Genomic DNA, 24,602 nt, shown 5'->3' with positions numbered 1-24,602 from the left:
AAGCAGATGCAACTGCACATTAATATAAATCCATCAAGAGCTTTTGGCCTGAAGGATCTATGAAATCTGAAGAGAAGGGGCTGGTGCCAGAGCCAGCTGAGGGCCTTGGACACCCAGCCATGTCTCAGGGCGTGGGGAGGGAGAGAATGAAGCCATCACTGGGCAACACTGGATGACACCCACAGTTTTTCAGCCCTTCCTTTGTGGGCTTTTCTATTTTTGACCTTCTGCCTAATCGCATAAGCTGCTTTCCAGAGCAACTACAGCCTTTGCAGCTTTTATTGACTTCCTCTGAAAATATGACTGAGGATTGCAAGGAGGGAGATGCCAGAGCCACACTCACTTTGATGTGGTTTATTTTCCTGGATAGTTTGTGGGCTTCAAATAATGCCAGGCAGGCAGCTAGGCAAGTGAAGGGCTGGCAGTGCCCAGCTGGCATCTTGAGACTCAGAAGCAAAATACATGATTAAAGCAAGAGCTGGGTGCTTACAGCTCTCTCCACTCAGCAGAGACAGGACTAGAAAGCCAAATCACCCTCCACTTCACCATAAACACTGGGTGTTGGGTTTTAAGGAGCATCTCCCCGTGACCTCAGTGGCCCATTTCATGTGTGGTGGCATGGAAGGGAGCCCAAAGGTGAAAAGGTTTAATTAGTAATACTTCAAGCTGATTACCATGGCCCATATATAGGGTGACCTGCATCTACTATCACTTAGCACAGTAATGACTAAGTACAGTATGTGGTTTAAATATCTCCCTAATGCTAAAGCTAAATGCATCTATAACCCTAACCCTCTAATTGACTGATTCTAAATATGATAGATTAGCTTTCCATCTCATTATATGGATCTAATCAGGGGATGAGGGCTCCTATACCCTTGGACACTTGGTTTTTCACCTCTACTGTCCTACAACAGCAATTAAAAGAAAAATTACTTCTCTACTCAGGTTTGTTGCAGGCATATCTTGTACCCTATCTCAGGAAGATACTGGATTTAGTTTATGATGGTCATAAAAACAAGCTGCAGAACCCTCCTTTCTATCTTGGTGGACACCAAGATTTAGAAGCTCAGATGTTGCCTGTATGACCTTTTCCTGATGACCCTAAATCAGCACAGAGCTCCTACTAGCTGTGGTCATCACTCCATAAACATCTCTCTCAGGGACAGCAGAACCCAGGGGGACAAGGCTGGGAGCAAGGAGCAGGGGAGGGTCTAGGCACCAACAACAGCTTAGGGTTCAATCACCCTTTCCCAACGAGAATGCTCATTTAAATATTGTCTAAATGAAGGTGGTCCTGTGCAGGGTCAGGAGTTGGATCCAATGATCCTTGTGGGTCCCAACCACTCAGGATATTCTATGATTCTGTGCTTAAAAGAAACTTCTTGATTCCAATCTCAGGTGCTTTTTCTTACATTGTCCAAGCCCAAGGTCCTGCACACCAGGGAGGCTCCACTCCCCCAGGAGCTGCTCAGCATGGCCCCAGCCTGAGTGCACAGGTGGGTGGAGGACTAAGGCAAAGCCCCTGAGTGACCTCAAGTGCCTCCTCCAGCCCAGCTGAGCTCTAATAAGCTTTCCGTACCAAGGCTTTCACTCCAGGCCTGGGTAGCTCCAGGCAACTCCTTACTCATGACCTGTCTCTGCCTAGGAACCAGTCTCCAAGGCAGGATACCATGGGCCACATGCCTGGTGTGGAACTCCAGGTGCTCCAAACCCATTTGTTGGGGCCTTAAATCAGCACTGGAGGAGTCCTTGGGATACACTCATGCTACACCAAAACTGTGAGACATCTATATCAAGTCACTCTGAAAATTTGGCCACCATCACCAGGCTCCCTGGTACCTCCCACTGTCCCAGGAGACACACCCCCTCCTGCTGAGGGGAGAGGGCATCCATCCATCCATCCATCCATCCATCCATCCATCCATCCCTCCATCCCCTCTGCCCAGGCCTGGCTAAATGGGAGGCAAGAGGAGGTTGATGGCTCTTTGCCCAAGATGCTCTCAGAGGAACTGAGGGCCACCCACCTCTAACAATGGTTAGGCCATGGGTGCTTTGTTTCCTCTATGTTTAACCAAATACAGAGGCCATGGAGCCAAAACAAAGGCTGGATACATGTACAGTCACCCTGGCTGCTCCAGACCATGTGTAGGCACAGAGTAATTTGCCACGTGGAAATGAACTGTGTTATAATTGTGTCATTTTCCACTCAAGCATCCCAGGCACTGATTGCAGCTTGGGGATTTTCCATGTCAGACAAATTACCAGACTCCACCAAAATAGCTGAGACACAGCTCCATTTTGGGTTACAACATCTTCACCAGATGGGCACCAGCAGAAGTCCCCATTGTGGGTGCAGGAGACTTGGGGCCACAGTAAATTGGTGCGCTGGGAGGAAAATTAAAGGAGTGGGGGTAACAGATGAGAGAAGACATCCCAAACTGGCAGAGGAAACTCTTGCTCATTGTAGGCAGAAATAAAAGAGCCTTTGGTTGCCAGGGTCTAATTTAGACATGCTCTATGTGGCAATTTCCATGGGTCTGCAGAAAGCTCTGGTGAAACTGGGGATGAAGGTTCCCACAAGTGCAGGAATTTTTGCTGAAGTCTAGGCCTAGCTGAACATCCTTAAATGTCCCATCTGCCTTTTTTTTCTCCAGTTAAAGTTGGGTTTTAAACTAGTGAGATTAGCATTTGAAAGGGAACACTGTCCTGTGACATAGGTCTCACTTGACCCATCTCCTCAAGCAGCTGGAGGCAGGTTTGCCCCACTACCCAGGGAAGTGGCAGAAGCACCAACCTGTTCAAAACCACCACCCAGCCTTCCCCTTGGAGAAAGGGTTGGTGATGAGTGAGAATAAAGGGCCTGAGAAGAGACAAGCAGAAAGGCTGCCCCAAGGTGAACAACATGTCCAGATACGTCTGTCAGATAACAATACCTCAGCTCAAGCCCTTCATAGAGCTTAAAAATTAATGATGACTCAATTCCAGATGAAATACTCACCTGTAATGCTGCCCTCCTGCCTCAGTCAGGTTTGAGCTACTGATGGTGCTGCCATTGTTCCCAAGTGGGGAGACAGCAACACCCCAGAAGCTGGAGGAGACACTGGCCAGAGCAATTTTCAAACCCAACAACCCAGTTTTTGGGAAAAATGTGACATTGTCTCTCAGTTCAGAAGAAAACTGTGGTTAGCACCAATCCCTAACAAGGCTCTTGATACCCTGATTCTTCCAGACAGCATCTGGGAAAAGAAAGGCAGACTTTAGTGCAGGAGGCATCTCTGGGCAGCAGACAGGCCTGTAATGACTGGGAGGTCTGGAACTGCTTCCCGTCTGGGTCTGGCAGCAGATAAGATGGAGATACATGAAATTGCCTCTCACTCCCAGCCAAACTACAGCACACCTTGGCCAGTCTCCAAAAAGGGCTCATTAACAACTCCTGCAATGCTCTTCTGGCAGATGTGGTGGGTATAGTGGTGGTGTTGAAGATGTTGCAGTAGGTTTGAAGATCTGGAGATCCTGTTCCTGGATTCAAATGAGGTTCCATTTGAGATGAAATGTGGTTTTAGTTGTCATTGTTGTAGAAAAACTGAGGCCCTGACCCCAATTCACATTAAATGGTTGGAAATGAGAAGCCAGGTGATGAATAAACCCCTCATTTGAAGGAGGGGGAAGGAGGCACTGGAAGAACTGAGTCACCAGTTTTGAGCAATCCTGAACTCACTGCTAAAATCTCTCAACTCCACTTTTATAAGACCTGCTGCCAACAAGAGCTGCGGGAGCTCAGAGCTGGAGCAGAACTGACACCATGGGCAAGTTAAAACTCTTTCAGGGCTAACTTCACACTGACACATTCCCTGGGGGAGCCCACACAGGGAAGACTTTGTCTTTGTCTGACCCAAGCTCATTTCAAGCTTCCTTCTTGAGATGAAAGGGTTTGGGGACGTTCCTTTGCAATTCTGCCCAGCAGCTTTTTGCTGCAATGCCTTGTAACTCCCACATACATCCCTGGGGCCTGTGGTCCCCAAGTCTCTTCACTCAAACAGCCCTCATGGAGGGTTTTCCCCTCCATGGATGTGTGGATGGGGCAGAAATAATGATTCTTGTGTGCCTTCGCTGCCTGCAAGTGGCCTGAGGAACCTCTAAAATACAGTGAATCTTCTCAGTCACAATCCAGAACTGTGTTTCTTGAGGACACTGCCCTCTCTCCTCTCTTTTTTAGCTTCTGTTAAAGGCATGAGAGGGGAGACAGCCTGGCCTTCTCCCTCAGCTTCCAGACACATATATGGACATCAGGGAGCAACTGACAGAATGAGAGGACATGGTCTCAAGCTGCACCATGGGAAATAAAGGCTGGATATCAGGAAAAAGTTTTTTACAGAAAGGGTAATAAACTATTGGAATGGTCTGCCTGGGGAGGTGGTGGAGTCACCATCTCTGGATGTGTTTAAGAAACGACTGGATGTGGCACGCAGTGCCATGGCTTAGTTGAGGTTAGGGTTGGATTGGACCTGATGAACCTGGAGGTCTCTTCCAACCTAATGATTCTGATCCTGATCACTGGGAGTACCAAAGTCCCCATGAGAAGATGCCAAGATTGCCAAACATCAACACAGCTCCCTTTTCTCCATGCTTTTTGACCTCCTGTTCTTCCTTCAGGCCTGGCTCCATCAGCAGGACACTTCCAGCCCAAGGCAGCCTGAGGGATGATGCTGAGTGCTGTGCCCAGGGGAAGGCAGGACGGGCAGTGTGGGATGCAGAAGGTGACAGGCTTGTGCAAGGGCTGATGTACGTGTTCAGAAATGCTGCTGGACAAGCCCTACACACAGTGACTAGACAGCACATAAATGCCTTCCCCAGCCTTCCTCTCTTCTCCTTCCTCACTCCCGTGCCCTGCTTTGTGGGTTTGGAGACAAGGAGGCAAGAGACCACACTGTGGTGACTGTATATCAACAATAGGAAGAGATGAAAAAAAAACATAAATCCCATGCCTGCTCACAGTTTTATCACCCACCTCTTGGTGCTGGCATTTTTTCTCCATGCTCCAGTGCCTGGCTTCACATCAATTCACAGACCTCAGCTTTCATCTAAAAAAATTATAATTGCACGACATTCCTACTCCTATTGATGTGGAGAAGTGAAAGTCAGGATCCAAAATATTAAAATATTTGTAATACACATGTTAAAAAAAAAAAAAAAAAGTGAAGAAAAAAAGACAGAAAAAGACTTTGACATTTATTATTTTGGAAAGCTCTTGATTCCTGAGTGAGCTGCGATTTTCAGACAACCTGACTCATCATTTCTGAATGCTTTGGTTTGGCAGCCCTGGCTGTATTTAGTAATACAAACCCTGAATTGCAGCTTCCAATGAGAATCCTCATGGCATGATAAGACAGATTTTCGTCTCATTCATGTCATTTCCAAATATCAGGACATTTACTTAGCGGGAAGAGTTGTAAAAGCTGTGAAATGGTCTCCCTGGGGAAGAGCAGAAACCTTCTGGCTACACGCTCAAGCAGCTGAGCAAACCCAGGGAGAGCAGGCAGCAGTGAACAGCTCTTCCCTTTCTGGCCAAGGGACAGAGCAGATGATCCCAGACATGTTTTCCTCTTCACTGCTCCTGGCTCTGGGCTTTGCTAATCAAGTCCATTGCCATGCCACAGCCACTGGAGCCGCTCTCAAATCTGACTGGAGAAGGAGCAGCTCCTGTAGGAGGAGCATGCGGCTCCAAGGGAAAAACTACTGTGCAAACCATTTAGGACTTCACAAGGAGTGAGGAACCCACGCCAGTCCTTGAGAATGCATTCAAAGCATTCTCAGCCAGCAGTTAGAACTGAATTTTTTACCTTACAATCCTTTGGGCACAGGAAGTCTGTGAGATTTCTTTTTCCATTGCCTATCAAGCAGCAGTATTAAAAACTGTGTCTTTGGCAGCAGAGCCAGCAGGAGTAGTTGCAAGATGATTTTCATCTCTTCATCCCAGACCATCTGCTCTTACCCTCAACATTCAAAGGCCTTGAAGGAGACGTAGGCCACTGAATTTTATAGCTAGATTTCATGAACCTCTTTGAAAATGAAAGGATTGCACTGAACACAAATTTACAGACATCAAAGGGAGCTTTTTTTTCATGCAAGCACTAAAAGCAGTGCAAAGGGAACTAATTACAATTTGCTCAATTGCCAGTTTTCACACTGGAGTGAATACAAGCATTTTATGCTTTAAGCCTTACAAACTTGTGGCTGCCAGCTTAATATACTTCTAAAGCCAGAAGCGAATTAATAGACTAAAACCATCCTGCATCCACTGAGGCAAGCAATGAAGCCAAAAAAGCTGGCAGGGTAGCTCCTGGAAAACTCCTGGGCTTTTGTTGTACCCTTGCTTGATTTTTTATTTCTTTAATAAATCAGTATTTCTTTACATATTCAATGGGAGTGCAAACACTAATCCAGCTTTTTCAAAAGCAAAGCTATCGCATTTATAGTTTTTATTGAGCTGATCTTCATCCATACTGCTGACAGAGTCTCAGGGAACACAACTGAAATGGCAGCTCCTCTCGTAAAAAGTATGGGAGAGTTCAGGGATCTTGGCCAAATGTGGCTGACTCAGGATCTGCTGACTCCAGTGGCTGAGAGCATTACACAGACACATGAGTTCCAGGCAGGCAGTGGAGGGGAAGAGCTGCCCTAAATTATAAATCAGGATCCAGGTGGAAACTGTGAAAATCAAGAAAATTCCTATATAGCAGAACCTTAGGCTTTCAAATCCAATCACAGATCTGCCCATGAATTTGCACCAAGGGTGATGGAAGGGTGCAGAGACCCTGATGCCACTTTAAATCAATGAAAAGTGAAGCTGGGAGAAAAACTCCCTTTGTTATTTGAACCCTGCCCCATCAAGCCAACAAACCCTGGGCCACAGCAGGTACTGGCTGGCCACAGGGAGAGCTTTCCTGCTCCCCAAAAAACCATCCTATATCCTCCAGAGATGTACAAGCTTTCTGGTTTGCAGTTCACAACAATCCTATCCAGTGATAACTTACATCTCCAAGCTTTCAGGACACAGATTAGTGGGCATTGATATGAAACATGATATGATATAATATTGACACACCAATAAAGCTCTCCAAAGGTGACTACTGCACATTCTTCATGCTGTCAGCTACGTAAACTCTCAGATCCTGGGGTCATGGAAATGGTATCACATTTTGATGCTGAAGGCAACACTGTGGCAGTAGCTTCTCCAGCAGGATCATAAGGTCTCCTGAGCCCCAAATAACACAACCAATGAAACCCTGGGGTGATAGCACTGTGTTGACAAAAAAAAAAAAAAAAAAAAAAAAAAAAAAAAAAAAAAAAAAAAGGTGTATAACTCACTGTTCTCCAGCACTGACCACCAGGGAAGGAGAGGCTGCTCACAATCCTTGAGAGTGGGAGAGTCAAAAAGTCACCAACAAAATTCAGACAGTTTTGGTGCTCCCACTCTTGGTGGCCAACTTAGCTGCATTTACACCGTGCCAAGCAAGCACTGCTGCAGCTGTAATCCCATGAAACTGAGCAGGAATTGGAGTAAGGAATTGCCTTGGGTCCCATATGCACCAGACAGGTGAACACCACGTGTCATTCACACATGAACAAGGTGCCACTGTGGCCCCCTCATGCAAATCCATCCATCCCTGTAGTGCTTCTTCCTATATGGGAAAGCAACTCCAGCCAGCCTGCCCACCCGGATGGTTCTTGGATCATTTTTCTGGAAATCTGCTCTTTTTCTCCTGCCTATACAACAGAACTTGTCATTCTTCCTCTCTTGCCCTGCTTTGGAGGAGCTGGGTACCTACACACCAGCAAAGGGATGGGCTGCAATGTGGCCAGAAGGTGCCCATGGAAGGGAAGGGAGATCAGAGGGTGAAGCTGTGCTTATTGGAAGAGCAGACACAGGAAAGAAAGAGGGAGAACTGGTGGAACACACAGGCACAAAGCCAAGAAGGGTCCAAGGGTAACTGAGCCTCTGGCCCACCTGTCAGACAGTTCAGAGATGCTTTAGAGGTAGAAGTGACTCAGTTGAGTAGAGGGGACTGGAGTGGGAAGGAATTATTCTTGCATGTAGATCTCAGCTTTGATTTCTTCTTTCTAGCTTGGTTTGACAGCAGGTGAGTGTAGGAGAGCACGTACAGACCAGGGGTCTGTGCTGTAATGGGGGTTGTACCTCTGTAATTCCCATGCCTAAGGCTCCTGCTCCCCAACACAACCTCCACACCTGCAGTGGGGCAAGGTCTGTGCAGAACTGCCCCTCTCCCTTCTCTCAAGTTAAAGCATGTGAGGAGCCCTGTATAAACATCATCAGTTTTGCAAGAGGTTAGAAATCCTTTGCCTTCTAAAGGAATTCATATCTGCCCAAGGAAGAGGCTATAAACCTGTCATACAGCTTCAAGCCCAGCAAGGAGTGCAAAGGTGTGCCAAAGTGTGACAGAAAAATCATCCAACTTTCAGGAGAGCAGGAAAAGCACAGAACCATCTCCCAGAGCATCTGGGCTCTAAAATCTGCGCTGAAAAATCATCTCAGTCTGCCTCTGGCAGAAGCTTGAGGATGCAACTGATGAGAAGTGCCCTGTGAGTAATGAGCTCTTAAATCCAAACCAAACCAAGTCATTCTGTATCTTTAGATAAGGTTTATCACTCTCATGGGAGAAAAGACGTCCTTTTGTGTTACCTGTTAGTTGACAACTCTGCTTTCAAGCAGCTTCCCAGTCCTGTGGCTCCCATTGCAATAATGCTACAAATAATTTAAGTGCTACCACTTTCCATCAAAATTTTAATGAGGCACTAAACCCACAAAAGGGGTTCTGTGTAGCATAATTAAATAGAAAGGGCCTAAATAAACAGTACAACAAGTTACATTATAGTTGAAAACAGCTGGGAGGCAAAGAAAGGAGCATTGAAGATGCATGATGTAAAAAGGCATTTCACAGAATGCAAACACTAAAACTTTTCAACACGCACAAAGAGTAAAACACTATGAGCACATGACTTCCCTTTGATTTGGAAGAATCTGTGTGGGGCACAGGGCATTTGTTTTTTTTTTCCTTCTGCTAGTCAGCACAATGAAATATTTCACATGGGAACCCAAACAGTGCCAAAGAGAGCCATTTGTGCTTCGTAAAGAAATAAATACTGCAGGAAACAGGTAAAGTCAGTAGGAACATCTGGTTCAGTCAGGCCATGGGATGTCAGATCACGTCTCCAAAACGCTGGACAGTGCTGGGACTCCAAAAGAGTCTTGCAAACAATCAGCATCGCAACAAGTCTGTTTGGCTCAGGGCTGCAAGACACTTGTTTCATGCTCATGCCAACTCCTCGAATCCACTGCAAGTGGTGACATTCAGGCTGAGCCAACCAACTCAGCATCCAATGCTCTCTGTCTGCATCAGCTATTTACAATATCATGTTTGTTCCACCTCTGTCAATATTTGATCCAAGAGCTGCAAACACAGGAAGGTTTCAATTTCACATTAAGGTAACACTGACAGTGGTGCTGCTGTATTGTGCAAGTCAGTGCACTGCTACTCCTTGAGAATGAAATTACTGGTAAACTTGGTTTTCATTTCATTTCCTCCCAGTCCTCTCAGCAACCTTTCTCCAGAGCCACAGCTATTGCTGCAGTTCTGGGCTGGTGAAGGAAAAGTTTCTAAATTCATCTTGGTTTATCATTGGAAGGATCCCTTCTTCAATGGGGGTCAGGATGGGCTCCTCTTTTATAAAATCCGGATCAAAGTTGCTCACGTCGTCTTTGGATTTCTGTCAAATGGAAAACACAAAGGAAAGACAGGTCAAAAGTATGTATTGTCTGCTTGACCCTTGCTCTTCATCTGAGTGCATTGAACCACCACTTCCATAACCCAGGCTGAGCTGACTGAGAACAGCTGCCCCCACAGAGTCTCACACAGAGCAAAGCCCTTCCCAGCCTCTGAAGGTTTCTGACAGGGAAACCCCTCTCAAATTTAACTGACAGCAGCTCTGGGGGTTTCCCTGGCCAGATATGGCAGGGCAGGGCACATGAATCAGTTCCTCCCCTCAAGTGGCAGCACAGACCCTGTGCAGTTTTCAGCTGAGCTCACAACTGGCTGACTCCACACAGTCCCTCCTTATCTGCAGAGTGCCTCAGCTGGGTTTTGGGGAGGGGGTGGAGGACACTCCTCTTAGTGCCAGCCATTAAACTTGCACAATACTGAATTACTGGGCCGTGGGAAGACAAATGGCTGGCCTCCAGGTGCTGGATTCTTTGCTGTGTGCCACGGAGTGGGGCTGTTTAGAATGCACACACACAAACTGGGTTTGTGGCACATTTTCATGAGGCGCGTGTTTTTCCTGCACCCAGAGCGAGATATTTTATTGACATTGAGGTCAATAAATTTTATTGACATTGAAGTTTAACATTCCCAGATTCTGCCCAGCTTGTGGCAGACTGAGAAGCCTCCCTTAGCCTTTGATTTAGGCTAAGGGGCAACTCAAGATTCTGCTTTTGAGCTGCCACACCTCTCCAAGTACCTGATCCTGCACCCACTGTTCAGAGAGCAGGACTGGGTGGACCATTGCCACTGAGAGCTTGCAGAGTGACCACAGCATGAGACAAGCCACCCCAGGCAGAAATTTGAAAGACAAGGAAGCCACAGCGACAACCCTGGAAAGGCTGCCCATGAAGAGCAGTGCTCTTCCCTCACAGAACATCCTTAGGGCAGTGTGGCACCACTGGGGCAGGGCCAGCACTGTGTCCTGTGCAGCCTCTCTGCCATTAGAAGCACTCACTGTGCTGGGTGCTGATCAGAGAGACAAGGCAGCCCTGCTGTGGAGGGGTAGGTGGAATGTGCAGGATGAGGATTACTTACCCTGTTTTATCTTTGGGGCAAGCCAAGGATATTTGAGTGCCTAACCTGCTGCAGCCGCTTTTACAAACCTGCATCTTTTCCCTGAGCTACCTTTGAAAACCCACCCTGGAGGGTAAAAGAGGTGGCTAACTAGGTGGCCAACTAGCAGCCAAGCCAAGCTCAGAGGCTTCACTTCCCATCCTTCACCTCTCTTGTTTCATGGGAATAAACCTGCTTCTAGAGCCAAAAAAACCCCGAGTGATGCCCTTCCCCCAGCCCTCCTCCCCACGTACAATGCGGGGTCTGAAGGGGGGCTCCATCTGCCGCTGGTTGAGCAGGTCCCAGTCCAGCTCCTTGAAGTAGGGGTGCCGCAGGATCGCGCCCTCGCCGCCCTGCCCGGGGCTGCCCAGCCGCATCGTGGGGTTCTTTGTCATGAACTGCAAAACAGAAAGAGCTGTTTGTTCCCTCCCATCCGGCATGGCCACGGGAGAGGCACCCATTAGCAGCCACACAAAAGCTTGTCCTCAGCTTTCCTGTTGAACCCGGTTTGCTGGCTGGACTTCTCGAGTTCCTCGTAATGGAACCGCGTGCAAGGGACTTGACTCGCTCCCCAGAGGAAGGAGTTGGGGTGTGTTTCTCCCTGGGCCTTTTGTTTTTGGTGAAATCCTTGATTACCACAGTAAGAAAGCCGAATTGCATCATTTGCAATATTGCAAATATTGCCCAGTGTGTTTGGTCATTATTTGTTTCTGTATTAATTTCTCAGCTTGCTCTCAAACGCTGCCCAGCAGCCAGCAAGGCTTTGGCCCGGAGTCAGTCCTGAGCTGTGCCTTTTTCCTAAACCTCTCCCTGCTGAAGCACTGCCAGATGCCTACGCTTTCCTTCCTGTCATCTCAGGAAACAGAAGAAAATGGGCAAGGCTCTGGCTTTTGGAGCCCTCTGACCCTGAGCTGATGAGAGCAGACAGGTGACCGTCTCCCCTCTGGCTGCTGAAACGCCAATAAAGGATTTCATTTTGTAGCATTTTTATTCTGCTGCCAGCAAAAAGAAATCTCAAAGCTCAGCCAAAGCGCCCTGACTTGCCAGGGAGCAATTAGGAAAGCCATACATCACACAGATGGTGTGAGAGGGCCCTGGTGGGTGCCCTTCAGGTCCTGATGAAAATGATGAAGTGTGAGTGCTGTGGATATTCCTAAAGGGGAGGAGGAGAATCCTTTCCCCAGGAAGGAAAAGAGCTGGTTGGCTTGTTAATTTAGGATTACAGTTCTTGAAAATTCAGTAATAAACAATCTTTCCCCTTCCCGCGAGTATTTCCAATTCACTGGAGAAATCAGGTTATGTTTGAACTGGGAAAATAGCTGCTTTTATTTGCCTATTGAAACAGCAGCATAAAGCAAGCTGCACTCCAGTGGAGGTGTCCAGACGATTTCCTGGAAGATGAAAGAGCATTATGTTTAGCAAACAGCTGAACCAGCCAAACCAGACAATCGGTCACTGTTTCGAGAATGGCCAAGTCTGCTGCATCTCAGCAATTGGGAAATGAAAAGAAGGGGAGAGAACAACTTCATTCTGACTGCAGGAGACTTTCACAAGGTACAAACTCTCCTAGGACAAGTGGATAAAAAGGTCTAGTTATTCCCCATCTAGAGAGAAGGCGGGGAGGAGAAAGATGACTGCCCAATTCATAGAATTCTCCCCAACACCCCATTCTGAGGGGGCTACAGGGACAAAGCAGATGGGGCATCTTTAGCTGACACCTTGCAGGACCCCAGACTCGGCTGGCATCAGCACAAACTCCCCCAGCTCCACCCTGAGCCCTTTGAGGTGATGCGCTGCCACAGGACTCCCCACAGCAGAACTGTTTTCCAGCATTCCACCCAGAACACCAGCAGAAAGAGCTGCCAGGTGCACCAAGATTTGTTCAAGGAGTCACCAGGACAGGGACAAAGCTGAGGTGGCTGCTGCAGTTGGGCTCTTCTCATGCTCCTCTGGACTCTTCAGCCTCTGGTGATGCAGCATTTCCAGGGTCAGGCCCAAGGACCAGCAGAACTTCTGTGTATCCCCAACCCTTCCAGCCCGTTCTTCTCCCTTTCTACCAGCAGAAGTTCAACACAATTTCTTTCCCAACATTTCTGTGGAATAGCAATATCCCCAGAAACAGCTTGATTTCCAAACAAGAAATGGGTCAAGCCAAAATCTCTGAGAGACCTGGTTCAGACAAGCCTTTGCAAGTCTTGAACTCAGCTTTTTTGTTTTGCAAAACAGACCAGAAACCTCCTGGCAGCCCAGTCTTTCTCTAGAAATTCATTCTTTGTCCCCACAGATGGGTATCTGCAGTTCACTAGTTCTCATTTGCATTGCTGGAACACCTAGAAAGCTCAAACAAGACCAGAGCTTGCTGGTGCTGGGAATGGTATAGACCAAAACATTCCAAAAAAACAAGAAAAAAAAATGGAAAAAAGATCTGGGAAAACATCACATGTCTCCTGGCCCCTGCCCTACCACCACCTCCACTACACCAGGAACCTTCTGTTAAGTGTGGAAAGGGCAAAAATAATCAGAAAAGTAAATAAACTCTGAAAAGGACTGGCAACACGCTTTTCTTGGGTTCCTATTCATGCCCAACCATATAAGACCAAAATCCGAACCCAACTGCCCATTTCCAGACCAGTTCAGAGCCCCGGGATACAAAAGTGTGTTTACATTCCTATTTGTTTGATGTATTCCATGTGATGCCAAAACTGCACCAAGCAAAGGGACCCAATGGAACAAGTGAAGAGCCAACATAAATTCATTCCTGGCTGCTTAAAACACCCTTTTTGTTAGGACAATGAGGATTAGGCAAAGGCCACCCCTTAAGGTGGGATGTTTTGAGGTCTGAGAAAGTAAAACAACATTCAAACCAAAACTGTTCGAATTTGAGTGGCCAGCCCCAGTTTGTCCACTGGACCCAGAGATTGGGAAATCTCAGCTGGGTAACTCCAGGCACCATCCACCCCACAATGGGTACCTAAAGGAGGCAGGAAAAGAGTGAAGGATTCAAATTCATCCACTGCTGGAGCACATTACCCTGGTTGGCTCCTAAAACCAATGCCAGGCTTCCACAAAACCCCTCTGAATTATTCCTTGCCTCCATCAGGAATGAACTGACCTGTGCTCAGTGCTGTGGCCTCTGTGGCTCTGTAAAAACAGGGCTGTGAAGCACAAGGGGCTGCAGTCACCCCATAGCATAAAAAAATCACTCTGAAGAGGACTCTCTAAGCCTCTTTCCCGGGTACTGGAAGCATCCAACACAGGCTAGCAGGACCTTGAAAGTGAATTACAGACCATGAACTCTACCAAGAGTATGATCACAATGTGAAGAGGCTCCCCTTTCATGGCAATCAAACTCACATTGGTCTGGTTCAGCAAAATATGGCACAGGTTGCCCAGAAAATGTCTCATCCCTGGAAGAACCCAAGGTCAGGTTGGATGGGGCTCTGAGCAACGTGGCATGTGAAGCACAGCCCTGTGCTCTGGGCAGTGCAGCACCTGCCAGACTACCCAGCCTGTGCATGCACACACATCTCTGCACCCAAGGGCTGTGATGGAAAACCACAAGCTGGCCATGGGCTGCTCCTCCCCTACATAAAATATCCAGGTGAATTTTGGAGGCACAGGTCCATCACAGTCTGGTGAAGAGGGTGTTTCTCTAGGAAGAGGCTCCAGTCTTTATCTGGGCTGAAAAGCAGGAGAGAAAATGATGACTCCAACAGAGAGAGCACTGATGTTCTGCACTGGAACAGCTGCCTGCTTTGCTGTAAGAGGTTTATAAAATGACAATTAAATTGTTGAAAACCTACTTCCACTAAAATGAAAAACAAAGCCTCTCAAACACTATTTGAATTCACCAGGAATTATTGCACTGACACAGAAATGGATGAATTTTCAGTTTGTGTTGCCCAGTAGGCAGAAAAACCCAAAAGACTCCAATGACCTCTCCAAGACTCCAAAACCCATGAATCCTGCTTTTCCTCCCTGCCTGAGGCAGCATTGACATTTCTCTGCTGCAGCAGAGCAGCATCTGGCAGACCATCTCATGCTGCCTCTGCTGTCTGATGGCACTTCCAGTAAAGCAAAGATCTCCAGATTTCTGAAAAACTTAATTACAAGTTTAACCTCCATGTCTGAAATGAGTATCTGGAGCCCATGCCCCTGTCCTGACCATGTGAGAGGAGGGGTGAAGTGGTGAGACTGCACAGTCACCATCCTCTGCACACACAAGGGAAAGGTTTTCAGAAGTGCAGCTCCTCTTCCTCATGATGCCCTTAGCTGAGAAACAGCTGGGAAATGTCTTACAAAGTGTTGGCTGCTCCTGGCAAGGCCAGAGTTTGACACTTGCTTCACAGGTTTGATAGCTCTCAATGTCCTCCCAAGGACAACCCTCCAATCCAGGTGGTGAGAGATGTTCAGCAGAAAGGTTTTTTTTGGAAAGATGTCCATCTGCTAATGCTTAATTATCTCTATTTTTCCACAATAACCACAAATCCAGCACAAATCTCAGCCCCTGGCATATAGATGAAGAAATGAAAAAACATAAATAAAAAAATTAATAGTAACAACAACAAGGCAAACCAGAGACATTCTTGAGCAAAAAGAAACCCAAATCCAAGATGCCTCCCAGCAAAACCAATAGCAACACTATCAAGCTCAAACCTGAACCAGGCTGTCAAGCCCTTGCTCTGTGACCACATCCAGCCATGGGAAATTATCCCATTCCCAGGGTAAGGAGCCCCTTGGAAGCATCCTCAGACTGGGATCCTTTGGGCTACAACTTGCTGAGCAGCAAACTGGAGCGAGGCTCTCCCTGACCTCAGCTAACCCCCCCAGCAGCATCACAGCCAAAACCAGCAGCTGCCATGAGCCAAAACCATGACTTCACAAGATCATTTGAAAACCTTCACTGAGAGAAAATGCAGCAAGCCATGATAAGAAATTAAAAGCTGTGGATTAGTCCACAGAGGCCCCGTGAAGTTACAAGGGAAAAAAGCTGCCACAGCAGTGCCAGCCATTGGGGGAAATCTGTGTCAGCCCTGGGAGCTCAGCCTGCAGCAGGTGAGGGGGATCTCTGCTGGTCCTCCCCTTCACCCACGGCTCAGACCATGCTGGAAAGGGCTCCAGGGCTCCTAGAACACTGGGCAAGGCTGTAGTGGACTCTTCCAGTGCTGCTCTCATGCAGCATTGCAACTTCTGTCTCAAGAGGCTGAGTCTGCAAATCAGTCTAACGGCCTGGGAGTCACTGCAGGGATGTTTGCACAAACCAGCCATTTCCTTGCATTAATTTCCTTGAATTACAAGTCTCCTTTCTCAATTCTGGAATCCCTGATTGGTTTTACATAACTGATGTATGTATTATTTGCATCAGGACAATTATTTTCATGAGTAATATCACAGATTACGTGAGATTGCATCACGTTCTAGGAAAATATTAACAAGGCTCAATCCTGTCAAAGGAGTGCTGCACTTCAGGAAGAAAAATAAAACTTTCTGCTCAGCCAGTCCCTTCACACTGTCAGCCATCTGGACAAGAAAGAAATCATTCTTTCTTGTGCTAAAGGACCTTTTAGATAGACCAGTCCCCACCAGGACTTTTGTGTATTTACCCTGTAAGAAAAGCTGCCTGTGTCCCAGCAGCTCATCTTTCAAACACAGGCACACAGCAGAAAGGGAGGATATTCCCAGTCATACAGGCGGGGAACAGAGACTGAGGAAAATTCATCATTTTATTTTGCCAGGAGCCCAGGGGCAGCCTGTCCCAGGTAGGATGGCAGTACCTCAGTGTCACCTCCTCTCCATCACACCCTGTGCCTCACAGGGCCCCTACTCAAATTGTGGCAGTGTAACAGTCAAGCCAAACTGCTAAAGGAATGGAAGATTTCCTCATTTATGGTTTTAAAATTTGCCTGTTTGTGTTCCTCCCATGTTGGTACCAAAGTGAAGAGCAGCAGCAGCAGCAGCACAGGTGATTAATGCCCCGCAGTCTCCCCTCCAGTAAGGAGGGAGAGCAGGAGATACCCAAGGTGCTTCTCTTCGTTAAGATTCATGAGCTAAACTAACAGGGCAGAAATTAACTGGAAAGGAAATAAGATTTCTCAAAGATCCATTTGATCTGAGACAAAAGGGAATCATTATATAAATAGAGCAATTACTCTAATTAAGGCTTCCCTCCATGAATCTCTCGACTGAATGCTGCAGCTGCTGAAAACAGTTTGGCTGCCTATTATGTAAGGCAAACAAACCCACGGTCTGGGGTGTCATTAGCCCTCAAACAAAGAAGAAAGATGGTTCTATGGCTCTGTCTGTTATTGCTTGTATTATTTTTAATGATTGGAAGCCAGGATTTTTATTTTTTTTTTAATAAAAAGCTGCTCATTTTGAGCCAGAATTGTCTTCTGCTCTCCTGGGCAAAGCTCCCATCAGCCTCCAGTCCTGCCAGGTGATGCTCACAAATGTGCCTCATTTCCCCATGGAAGAGCAATGCAGGGCTTGCACACACAAGTGGGTTACAGGGGGTGAGGGAGGCAGCACAGCCCAGTTCCACTGAAAGGTGTGGTCAGAGAGCTGTCCCATGAAGTCCTTATACTTAGGGCAGCTCAGCCAGTGCCTGGCTGTGGGTGTGAGCCAAGCACTTGGAAGCTGGAATCCTCCTGACCTTCCCTGAGCTGCTGAGAACAGGCCTGGAGTCACCGTGGCTCTCTCAAATGCCACCTCTGTTTCACCTGGGGGTTTGCTCTGACTGCAGACATCAGAGGCCATGTGGTGTTTCTGCTCCCCTCCTGCACACAGAGGGAACAATTGCTGGAAGCTCTAATTCCTACCAGTGCAGTTGGTTGTGGTGCTGAGCCAAGATGTGACCCCACAGGATGTGGTTACCCCACACTGCAGTCCTGGCTACACAAAATCCTTCAGTGCAGAGAAGGTCCAGCAAGCACAGTGCCAGGGTTCAGAAGTACAAGACTGCCCTGAAAGCATTTTAAAGAGAGGAGGGGAGGAAAAGACAGAGTGTGAAATATCTGTTATCTCCTTTTCCAGATAAAAAGAGGAAGGGAGGTGAAAATAAGTCCTCAGCCCAGCTCCCTAAAAGCCAGAAGACTGCAGCAATAAGCATGACAGCAGTCACATATCCAATGTGCCAGCCCCAGGCAAGAAGGACAGAATGTCAGTGCAGAGGGTATTAAGCAGATAAATTTGATCTCACTCTCCCCTGGTGCAGAAATGGCTGCTCGATGCTGCCCAGACAAGGCTGGAGGGAACAAGAAGGATTAACTGGATTGTAAACAGTGCTGAGCAAGAGAATAGTAAAATAAACCAAAGTGGCTGACTGGCAAAATAAACCCAGGTGGACAGAGCAACTCCCATGTGGGACAGACACATCTGGCTCCAGATCTCCCCATAGTGTAAACTGATGAGACTTTGCTGACTACCACAATGAAATTCTGTCTGAATAGCTACAAACTGTGCTAAAATCTACCTGTTTCCTTGCCTCTCCCCAACATCTCATCAACAACTAATTCATCAACACTAATGTAGAATAAAAAGGCCAGAAGTATCAAGTGTACTGGCCCCTGAGGATAACTAGTGTTTTTTGACACTTCTGCTTTTGGTACTTCTCTAATGAGTAATAATAAGTAGATACTAACTTCAGTCACTGGCTATACGGAATATTTGACAAAGGTTTTAGTCAGGATGACATCCAAGAAAGCTGTGCTTTCAGAACTCAGGAGTCACCCCCACAGGGGTCACCAGCTGCAGGGGCTGCTCAGACAATATCAAAATCCTGCTGCTGGTTTTCAATTACCACAGTCAGGCTACAGGTACAGCATGGGGATATGCAGGTCTATTACTAAATCAATACATCAATCAGAGGAGTACAAACACAAGGCAAAATGAGCACCACACTTATTAACAGACTGGGAGCATGATCCTGCTCTCGTTTTAAGCAGGAATAAAATCTCCCTTGGGTTGCAGAGGAAAACAATTAATCCTTTTCTGATAGTCCTGTCAAGAGGAACTGGGAATCTGTTACACAGCCCTGGGTGGTCTATTTACATAGGGTCAAGTACAAAGGGGACTAAAGTGCCCTGAACAAACCTGTAAAGTCCAATTAAGAAAAAAGAAAATACTTCAAAGGAGCTTTTTTTGTAGTCCTGGTTATATTTCAATTCTTTTAATTTTAAACTTTCTGAAAAGACACAGCATGTCATAAAGTTCAAAGCTGGAGGGACGAGTAAGACCTGAAGTCCCTGGTAGCTCATTCAGTCAGAGTTTTGTTACCTCTATCACAGTGTGAAGACCTCCCAGTGAGATGGACTGGCCCCTTCTGCCAGGGGCTGCACAGCCAGAGCTGGCCCCATCACACAGCAATCATTCCCAAACCCAGGATGGACCCAGGTTCTCAAGGGAATCCTTAGGATTTGCCCCAAGACTGGATTTTAATGGACTTCACCAAACCCCTTTTATGGGTCTGCAATATCAGTTTAGATACAGCAGAGCTGAGGAAGGAGCCTGGGCCACAAGTCTTAGGCTCAGACATGGGAATTGCTCCTTCCTGAGCAGCAGGGAGCAAGGAGGAAAAAAAGATGGGGAAGACAATGTTGGCACAACGAATATACCTTCATTTTCCCCCATCCCTGGCAGGAAAGAGGAGGATGAGTCACATTTGACATTACAATAGGCTGGTTTAGGAGCTTTTTCTGAAGTGAACCTGAGCTTGCAGGCTGCAGACTTAAACAAGAAGTTAATTTCAGCCTGTTGGAAAGGGAATGATAAAAGACCTAATGAGTATTTCAAGATTAATTTGGCCTTGGCAAGCTCTATATAGATACCTGTAGTTTTCTTTTAGAGTGAATTATTCAGAAGCATGGGACTATCACTGTGGGGAAGAGGAGAGCTTGAGGTGTGATCAAACAACAGAAGAGATTAAAATCACTGGGGAAAGCTGTTTGCCGTTTGAGAATTAGGAGGGAAAGAGTAAGAGACAGCAGGTTACAGATGGGGATGTGCAAGCTCAGGCAAAAGAGGTAAGAAGGCAACCTGTGGTGGGGCACAGCCCTGTCACCTCACCACGGTGTGTTTATGGCAGAAATGGTCTAGGCAAGAGGGCTTTTAAAACTGCAGAACTCCTCCCCAGCTGGGAAACAACAGGCTCCAGAGCCCTGCTTTTGCAGCAGTGGCAGTGGAGCCAACCAGGAAATGCAAGATGAAAGCATTTCTGAAAAATAAAATAAAGGAAAAATGTGTACACAGATCCAGCACGGAGCTTCACAGGGAGATTTAAATATCAGCCTCATGCTGAAAGCCAGAGCTTAATCAAATTGTGCAAGAGAATTTATGGAGACTGCCAACTCTGAAGAGATGCCAAGGAGAATCATTTATTGGCATTTGAAGGCACTTTTAATATCTATCTGCCTTTTGTTAGCAGGCTCCTCAGCTTTGAGGATAAAGCAATGAGCTCATCCAGCTCCCTGTCTGATTTCAGTGGGTCCACCATCGTGCTGTCCCTTTTCCTTTTGAACTTTGCCTAAAAAATACATCTGGTTCATTCAGAAACAAGTTCATTCTGTTTATTCCAGCACTGAATGTGAAACAGATTATCTGCCTTTTTCTGTCACTTGGAAAGGAAGAACCTGGCCCAGATCTGCAGGATACAAATGCAAAGGGGAGACACAACTTGTGCAGAGTGACACAAGGGCACCATCAGCATCTGGCTGCCTCTTTTCACTCCTTGGAGGTGTTCGGGAGAGGGCTGGGAAGCACAAACACTTGGGTTTGGTTGAGTTTACACAGGGGCCAAACTGACTGCCCAGGACTTAGGGAAAAGGTGAGGCATGAAGGCAGCAGAAAGCACAGATGTTATGAGTGATGTGCTGAGGGAGGAGGCACCTCTGTGGTGTCTGAGCTGGTGACAGCTACTTCTGACCTCCCCCTGTCCAGAGGTGCTCGACCCCAAACGACTGCAGAATATGAACAGAATAAACTTCTCCAAATTCCAGAAGACCTCACCCTCCTGCTGATGTCAGGGGAGAGCAGCTGCAGCAAGGAGGCAGCTGGGATCATCCACACCTCTCCTGAATTCAGACATCCTCATCAGCAGTTTGGAAACAGCCCTTCCCCCTCCACTCCTCTGACACAGGAGACTGTTTGCTTTGATTATTTAAAAAATCTGCCTCTTTCTGCTGTAAGAGCTCTGTCCCTTTGCCTCCTCTCCTCATCAAGGCATTTTCAATTTGCCCACAGTGGTGGGGCCAGTCTGGTTCAGTACAGATCATTCACCATCCACAAAACCTTTCTGAAAATAGGGGGGCCTCACCAAGGGTCTGGGCACTCAGGGGGGCACCCTTGGGGTGGGCAGTTCACTGCTCAGTGCTCACTTTGCTTCCTCTCTCTTGGGAAGCCCTGGATGAAGTGTTCCAGGGAATTTTCTCTTTTATTTGTATGTGGATACTTCCAGTACTTACAGGGAGCTCATAAAAAAGAGGGAGAGGGATTTTTTACACAGGCAGATAGGGATAAAAGGAACAGTTTATAGCTGAGAGGAGAGATATAGACTAGCTATAAGGAAGAAATTCTTGACCATGGGGTGGTGAGGCACTGACACAGGATTTCCAGAGAAGCTGGGGAATTATTCCTAGAAGTGTTCAAGGCCAGGTTAGGCAGGGTTTGGAGCAATCTGGTTTGGTGTGAGGTTTCCTTACCCGTGGCAGGGGGTTGGAACTGGATGGTGTTTGAAGTTCCTTCCAACTCAAATCATTCTGTGATCTCTCCAATCTTTCCTTCTCAGCCCATTAGGGTAAGTGCCTGCACAGCCTGGATATCCAGGGGCTCTGTTATCCTGCATCCAGCCACACTGGACTGCCCCATGCATTGGGCACATGGGACACGAGTAGCTCCTCAGTATTTCTTTGGAATGACAACCTGTACTCCCCAGGGAGTCCTGGATTCAACTCATACACACAAACACAGTAATAAAATTTATCTCACTTTCTCATCGCTTAGGATTCCTGAAAAATGATGGGAAACACTGCTCCTTTTCATGACAAGGAGGGACAGAGGAAGGTACCCTTCAAATACAATTTTTCCTCATCTAGTATCAGCTTCAAATTTAGGGAAGAAGAAAATCATACACACAAACACACTTTCCTAACTTCCACTAAACTTATTTCTGTGTATGCACATGGGTACGCATAGGAAATCCCAACTCCCTCACCTTGTGGTCTGAGAGCCAGAAACAAGTCCATAAAACACAGGTCATCAGAGCAGGACTCTGCTCCTGCTGACCCACAAAGCACCATTATTGCTGCAGCTGGGTCTGAAGCACCACTCCCAGACAGGACAGCCCCCTGGACTTAACCGGACAGTGCAAAGGGGATTTTACACAATTCTGCAAGAACAAAGTCTCAGTGGCATCTGGAGGGGGGAAAGGAACTCAGTGACACAAAGCAGGAGAGAGTTCACTCAACCAGACCACTTGCCTTCTGAGTCACTTCCAGGCTGCTGTTTTCTAGAAATACAGATCAAGTGTTTCTTTTGCCTCCTTGGCACTGTAGTGCTGATGCAATTTTTCTTGTGTTTGCCCTCAGCCAGGCTCCCTCACTTTCCCACCCCTCTCACACTTCACACTAATCCTGGGGCATTTGGGCTCCCTGGTGCTGTTCCACCTGTGCTGAGAGAGAGCACAGCCCTGCTAAAACCACAGCAAATTCTCCCTGCACCTTCCCCTTTTCTTGTCTGGTGTTTATTTTTCACATAAAACCCACTTGGAGGTGGATATAACCACTTCTGCCCACTCTCTTAACTCCAGTAGTGTTTCTCTTAAAATGTGTGTCTTTAACCAGCTGGAGGAAGGAACAGGCTTTAGTCTCATTGGTGTCCCCAAAATACAAAGCTACAGGCAAGGCTGCCTAAGCCTCACTTTTGGAGGGAGCATGTCAGCTAGGCCAGAAGTGTTTCAGAGCTCTCCTTAAGACTGGGGGTTAGCAGAAAAATGCCAAGAGATATCCTTGGCTTTACCAAACTCAGCTGTGACAGGAGTTTGGAAATCCAGGGTGCAGAAGGCAGAGCAGTATTAACACTTCCTTAGGGAGATGCTGCTTTCCAGCCCCTGCTGTTACCAGGCTCTGAGGGTGAAAACATCTAAGCTGCAATTGCTCATCCAAATTTCCAAGCCTTTGGGCCAAGCATTGCTACTTGTGATCACCAGTCCATGGAGTGACTCAAGAGGCTTAGCCCTTTCCTCATCCAAAACCACGCTCAGAAAGCAAAATCCCTGCAGCCTTCCCTGGGAATTTGCTTCCCATTACACCATTGACTTCTGAGACCTGGTTTTCAGTGTGTCCCTCCATTCTCCCCTCAAACTAAGCTGCCTGTGAGCCAGGCAGTGTGGCTGAATTACATTTGAGAAAGCCATGGATAAAGTGAGTGAAACATGCTGCCAAACCCCCACCCCACTTATGGGAAGCAAGAGGATTGGATTTCATTTTGCAGTTCACTCAGCTGAATCCCAAAGCTTCAGGCTGCCTGGAAAGTTCCCCTGTCTGCTCCAGCACTTTTTGGTGGTGACAATTAACAAATTTAGAATATTGATACGCTGTAACAAAGTAATCTCTAGCTGCACTTTCCTCATAAGAGATTTGGTGCAGCAGTCTCTGCTCTCTGCACACTCACAGTTTCTCCCTCACAGTTTCTCCATGATCAGAGCCTGGTGACTGCACTGTCAGCTGATGGCAAAGAGTATTTGAAAGAATTTATTTGACACACACAAACTCAATAGCTCCTTGTAACTGCCATGAACTCCTTGTAACTGCATTCAGGTAGGGCAACGGAGAAATCTTTGTCCTTTAGGAATTAAAATCAAATGCAAAACTTATGTCTAAAATAAGCTGAAGTGGTGTGAATCCATTCAGCAGCAATTCTCCTCTTCTGCACTTTTATTACTCCTACAAACGGATGAATGCCCAGTTTGACTTGCTCACACAAGCAGAGGAGAGCTCAGTTTGAGTTCTCTACTCCTGACTTGAAGCATCAGTACCTGAATTCCCCAGTGACACATTCAGACAGGGCAGGGTACACATGTGAGATGTTCAATTTTCCTCCTCTGGGAATACTGACTCCATCAAACCCTGCTGATTTACCTCTGTCCTACTCCCTCCCCAGCCCTTCAGGGGAAATTACAAGGATGAAAAAAACCGTTAGAAAGGGAAACAGATAAAAAGTTTTTTGTTTTTGTTTTTTGTTTTTTTTCCTCTGGAGCATAAATACTTCTGCTTTCAATCCTATACAAAGTCCCAGGGCACTGAGGTTAGTTTTGTTTTCCTTAGCACCAGTGTTCACAAACCCTCCAGGAACGCCCAGTGACGTAAATGAGGACCTAAGACTGTAGTTTTGTTATTGTCAAGAAACTGCAAAGATGAGCAGGGTGCAATCTCCAGAAATCGTGTGGTTTCTGATGGGGGGAAATTGGTGAAATGCTGTTACGCAAAATGAAACTAAAACGAGGCAACTGTGAAATGAGTATTAAAACTTACTATCCCTGTTTGAAATGAAGCTCTTCACAAAGGCAAATGGATTAAAAACTTTCTAAACCTAGCTATATCTATTTGTAGAACATCTCTAAGCATCTCTAAGTGCATCTTCCTAGCAGAAGAATTTGATTTTCATTGCAGAGCTTTGTGCCATTCAGACACGGTGAATTCTCACTAGTCCTGTTCA

At 46.8% G+C, this 24,602-nt stretch overlaps 1 protein-coding gene across 1 annotated transcript in view; it reads right to left on the bottom strand.

Moving 5' to 3' along the window:
- Positions 1-8,804: 8,804 nt before the first annotated feature.
- The window catches only part of PRKCH (protein kinase C eta), a gene marked incomplete at its 5' end in the record, with an annotated part of 114,713 nt that continues 98,915 nt past the window's right edge, over positions 8,805-24,602 (bottom strand). Inside the window, 2 exons of the mRNA XM_083862663.1 lie at positions 8,805-9,789; positions 11,150-11,293. Coding sequence (XP_083718789.1) covers positions 9,643-9,789; positions 11,150-11,293 — 291 coding nt within the window. The 3' untranslated portion in view covers positions 8,805-9,642. The remainder of the gene's footprint in view (positions 9,790-11,149; positions 11,294-24,602) is intronic.

Source organism: Zosterops lateralis (genome assembly GCF_965231275.1).
Source record: "Zosterops lateralis genome assembly, chromosome: 6".
Lineage (NCBI taxonomy): Eukaryota > Metazoa > Chordata > Aves > Passeriformes > Zosteropidae > Zosterops > Zosterops lateralis.
The sequence above is the reverse complement of the archived record's forward strand: the minus strand, read 5'-3'. Positions and strand labels throughout refer to the sequence as shown.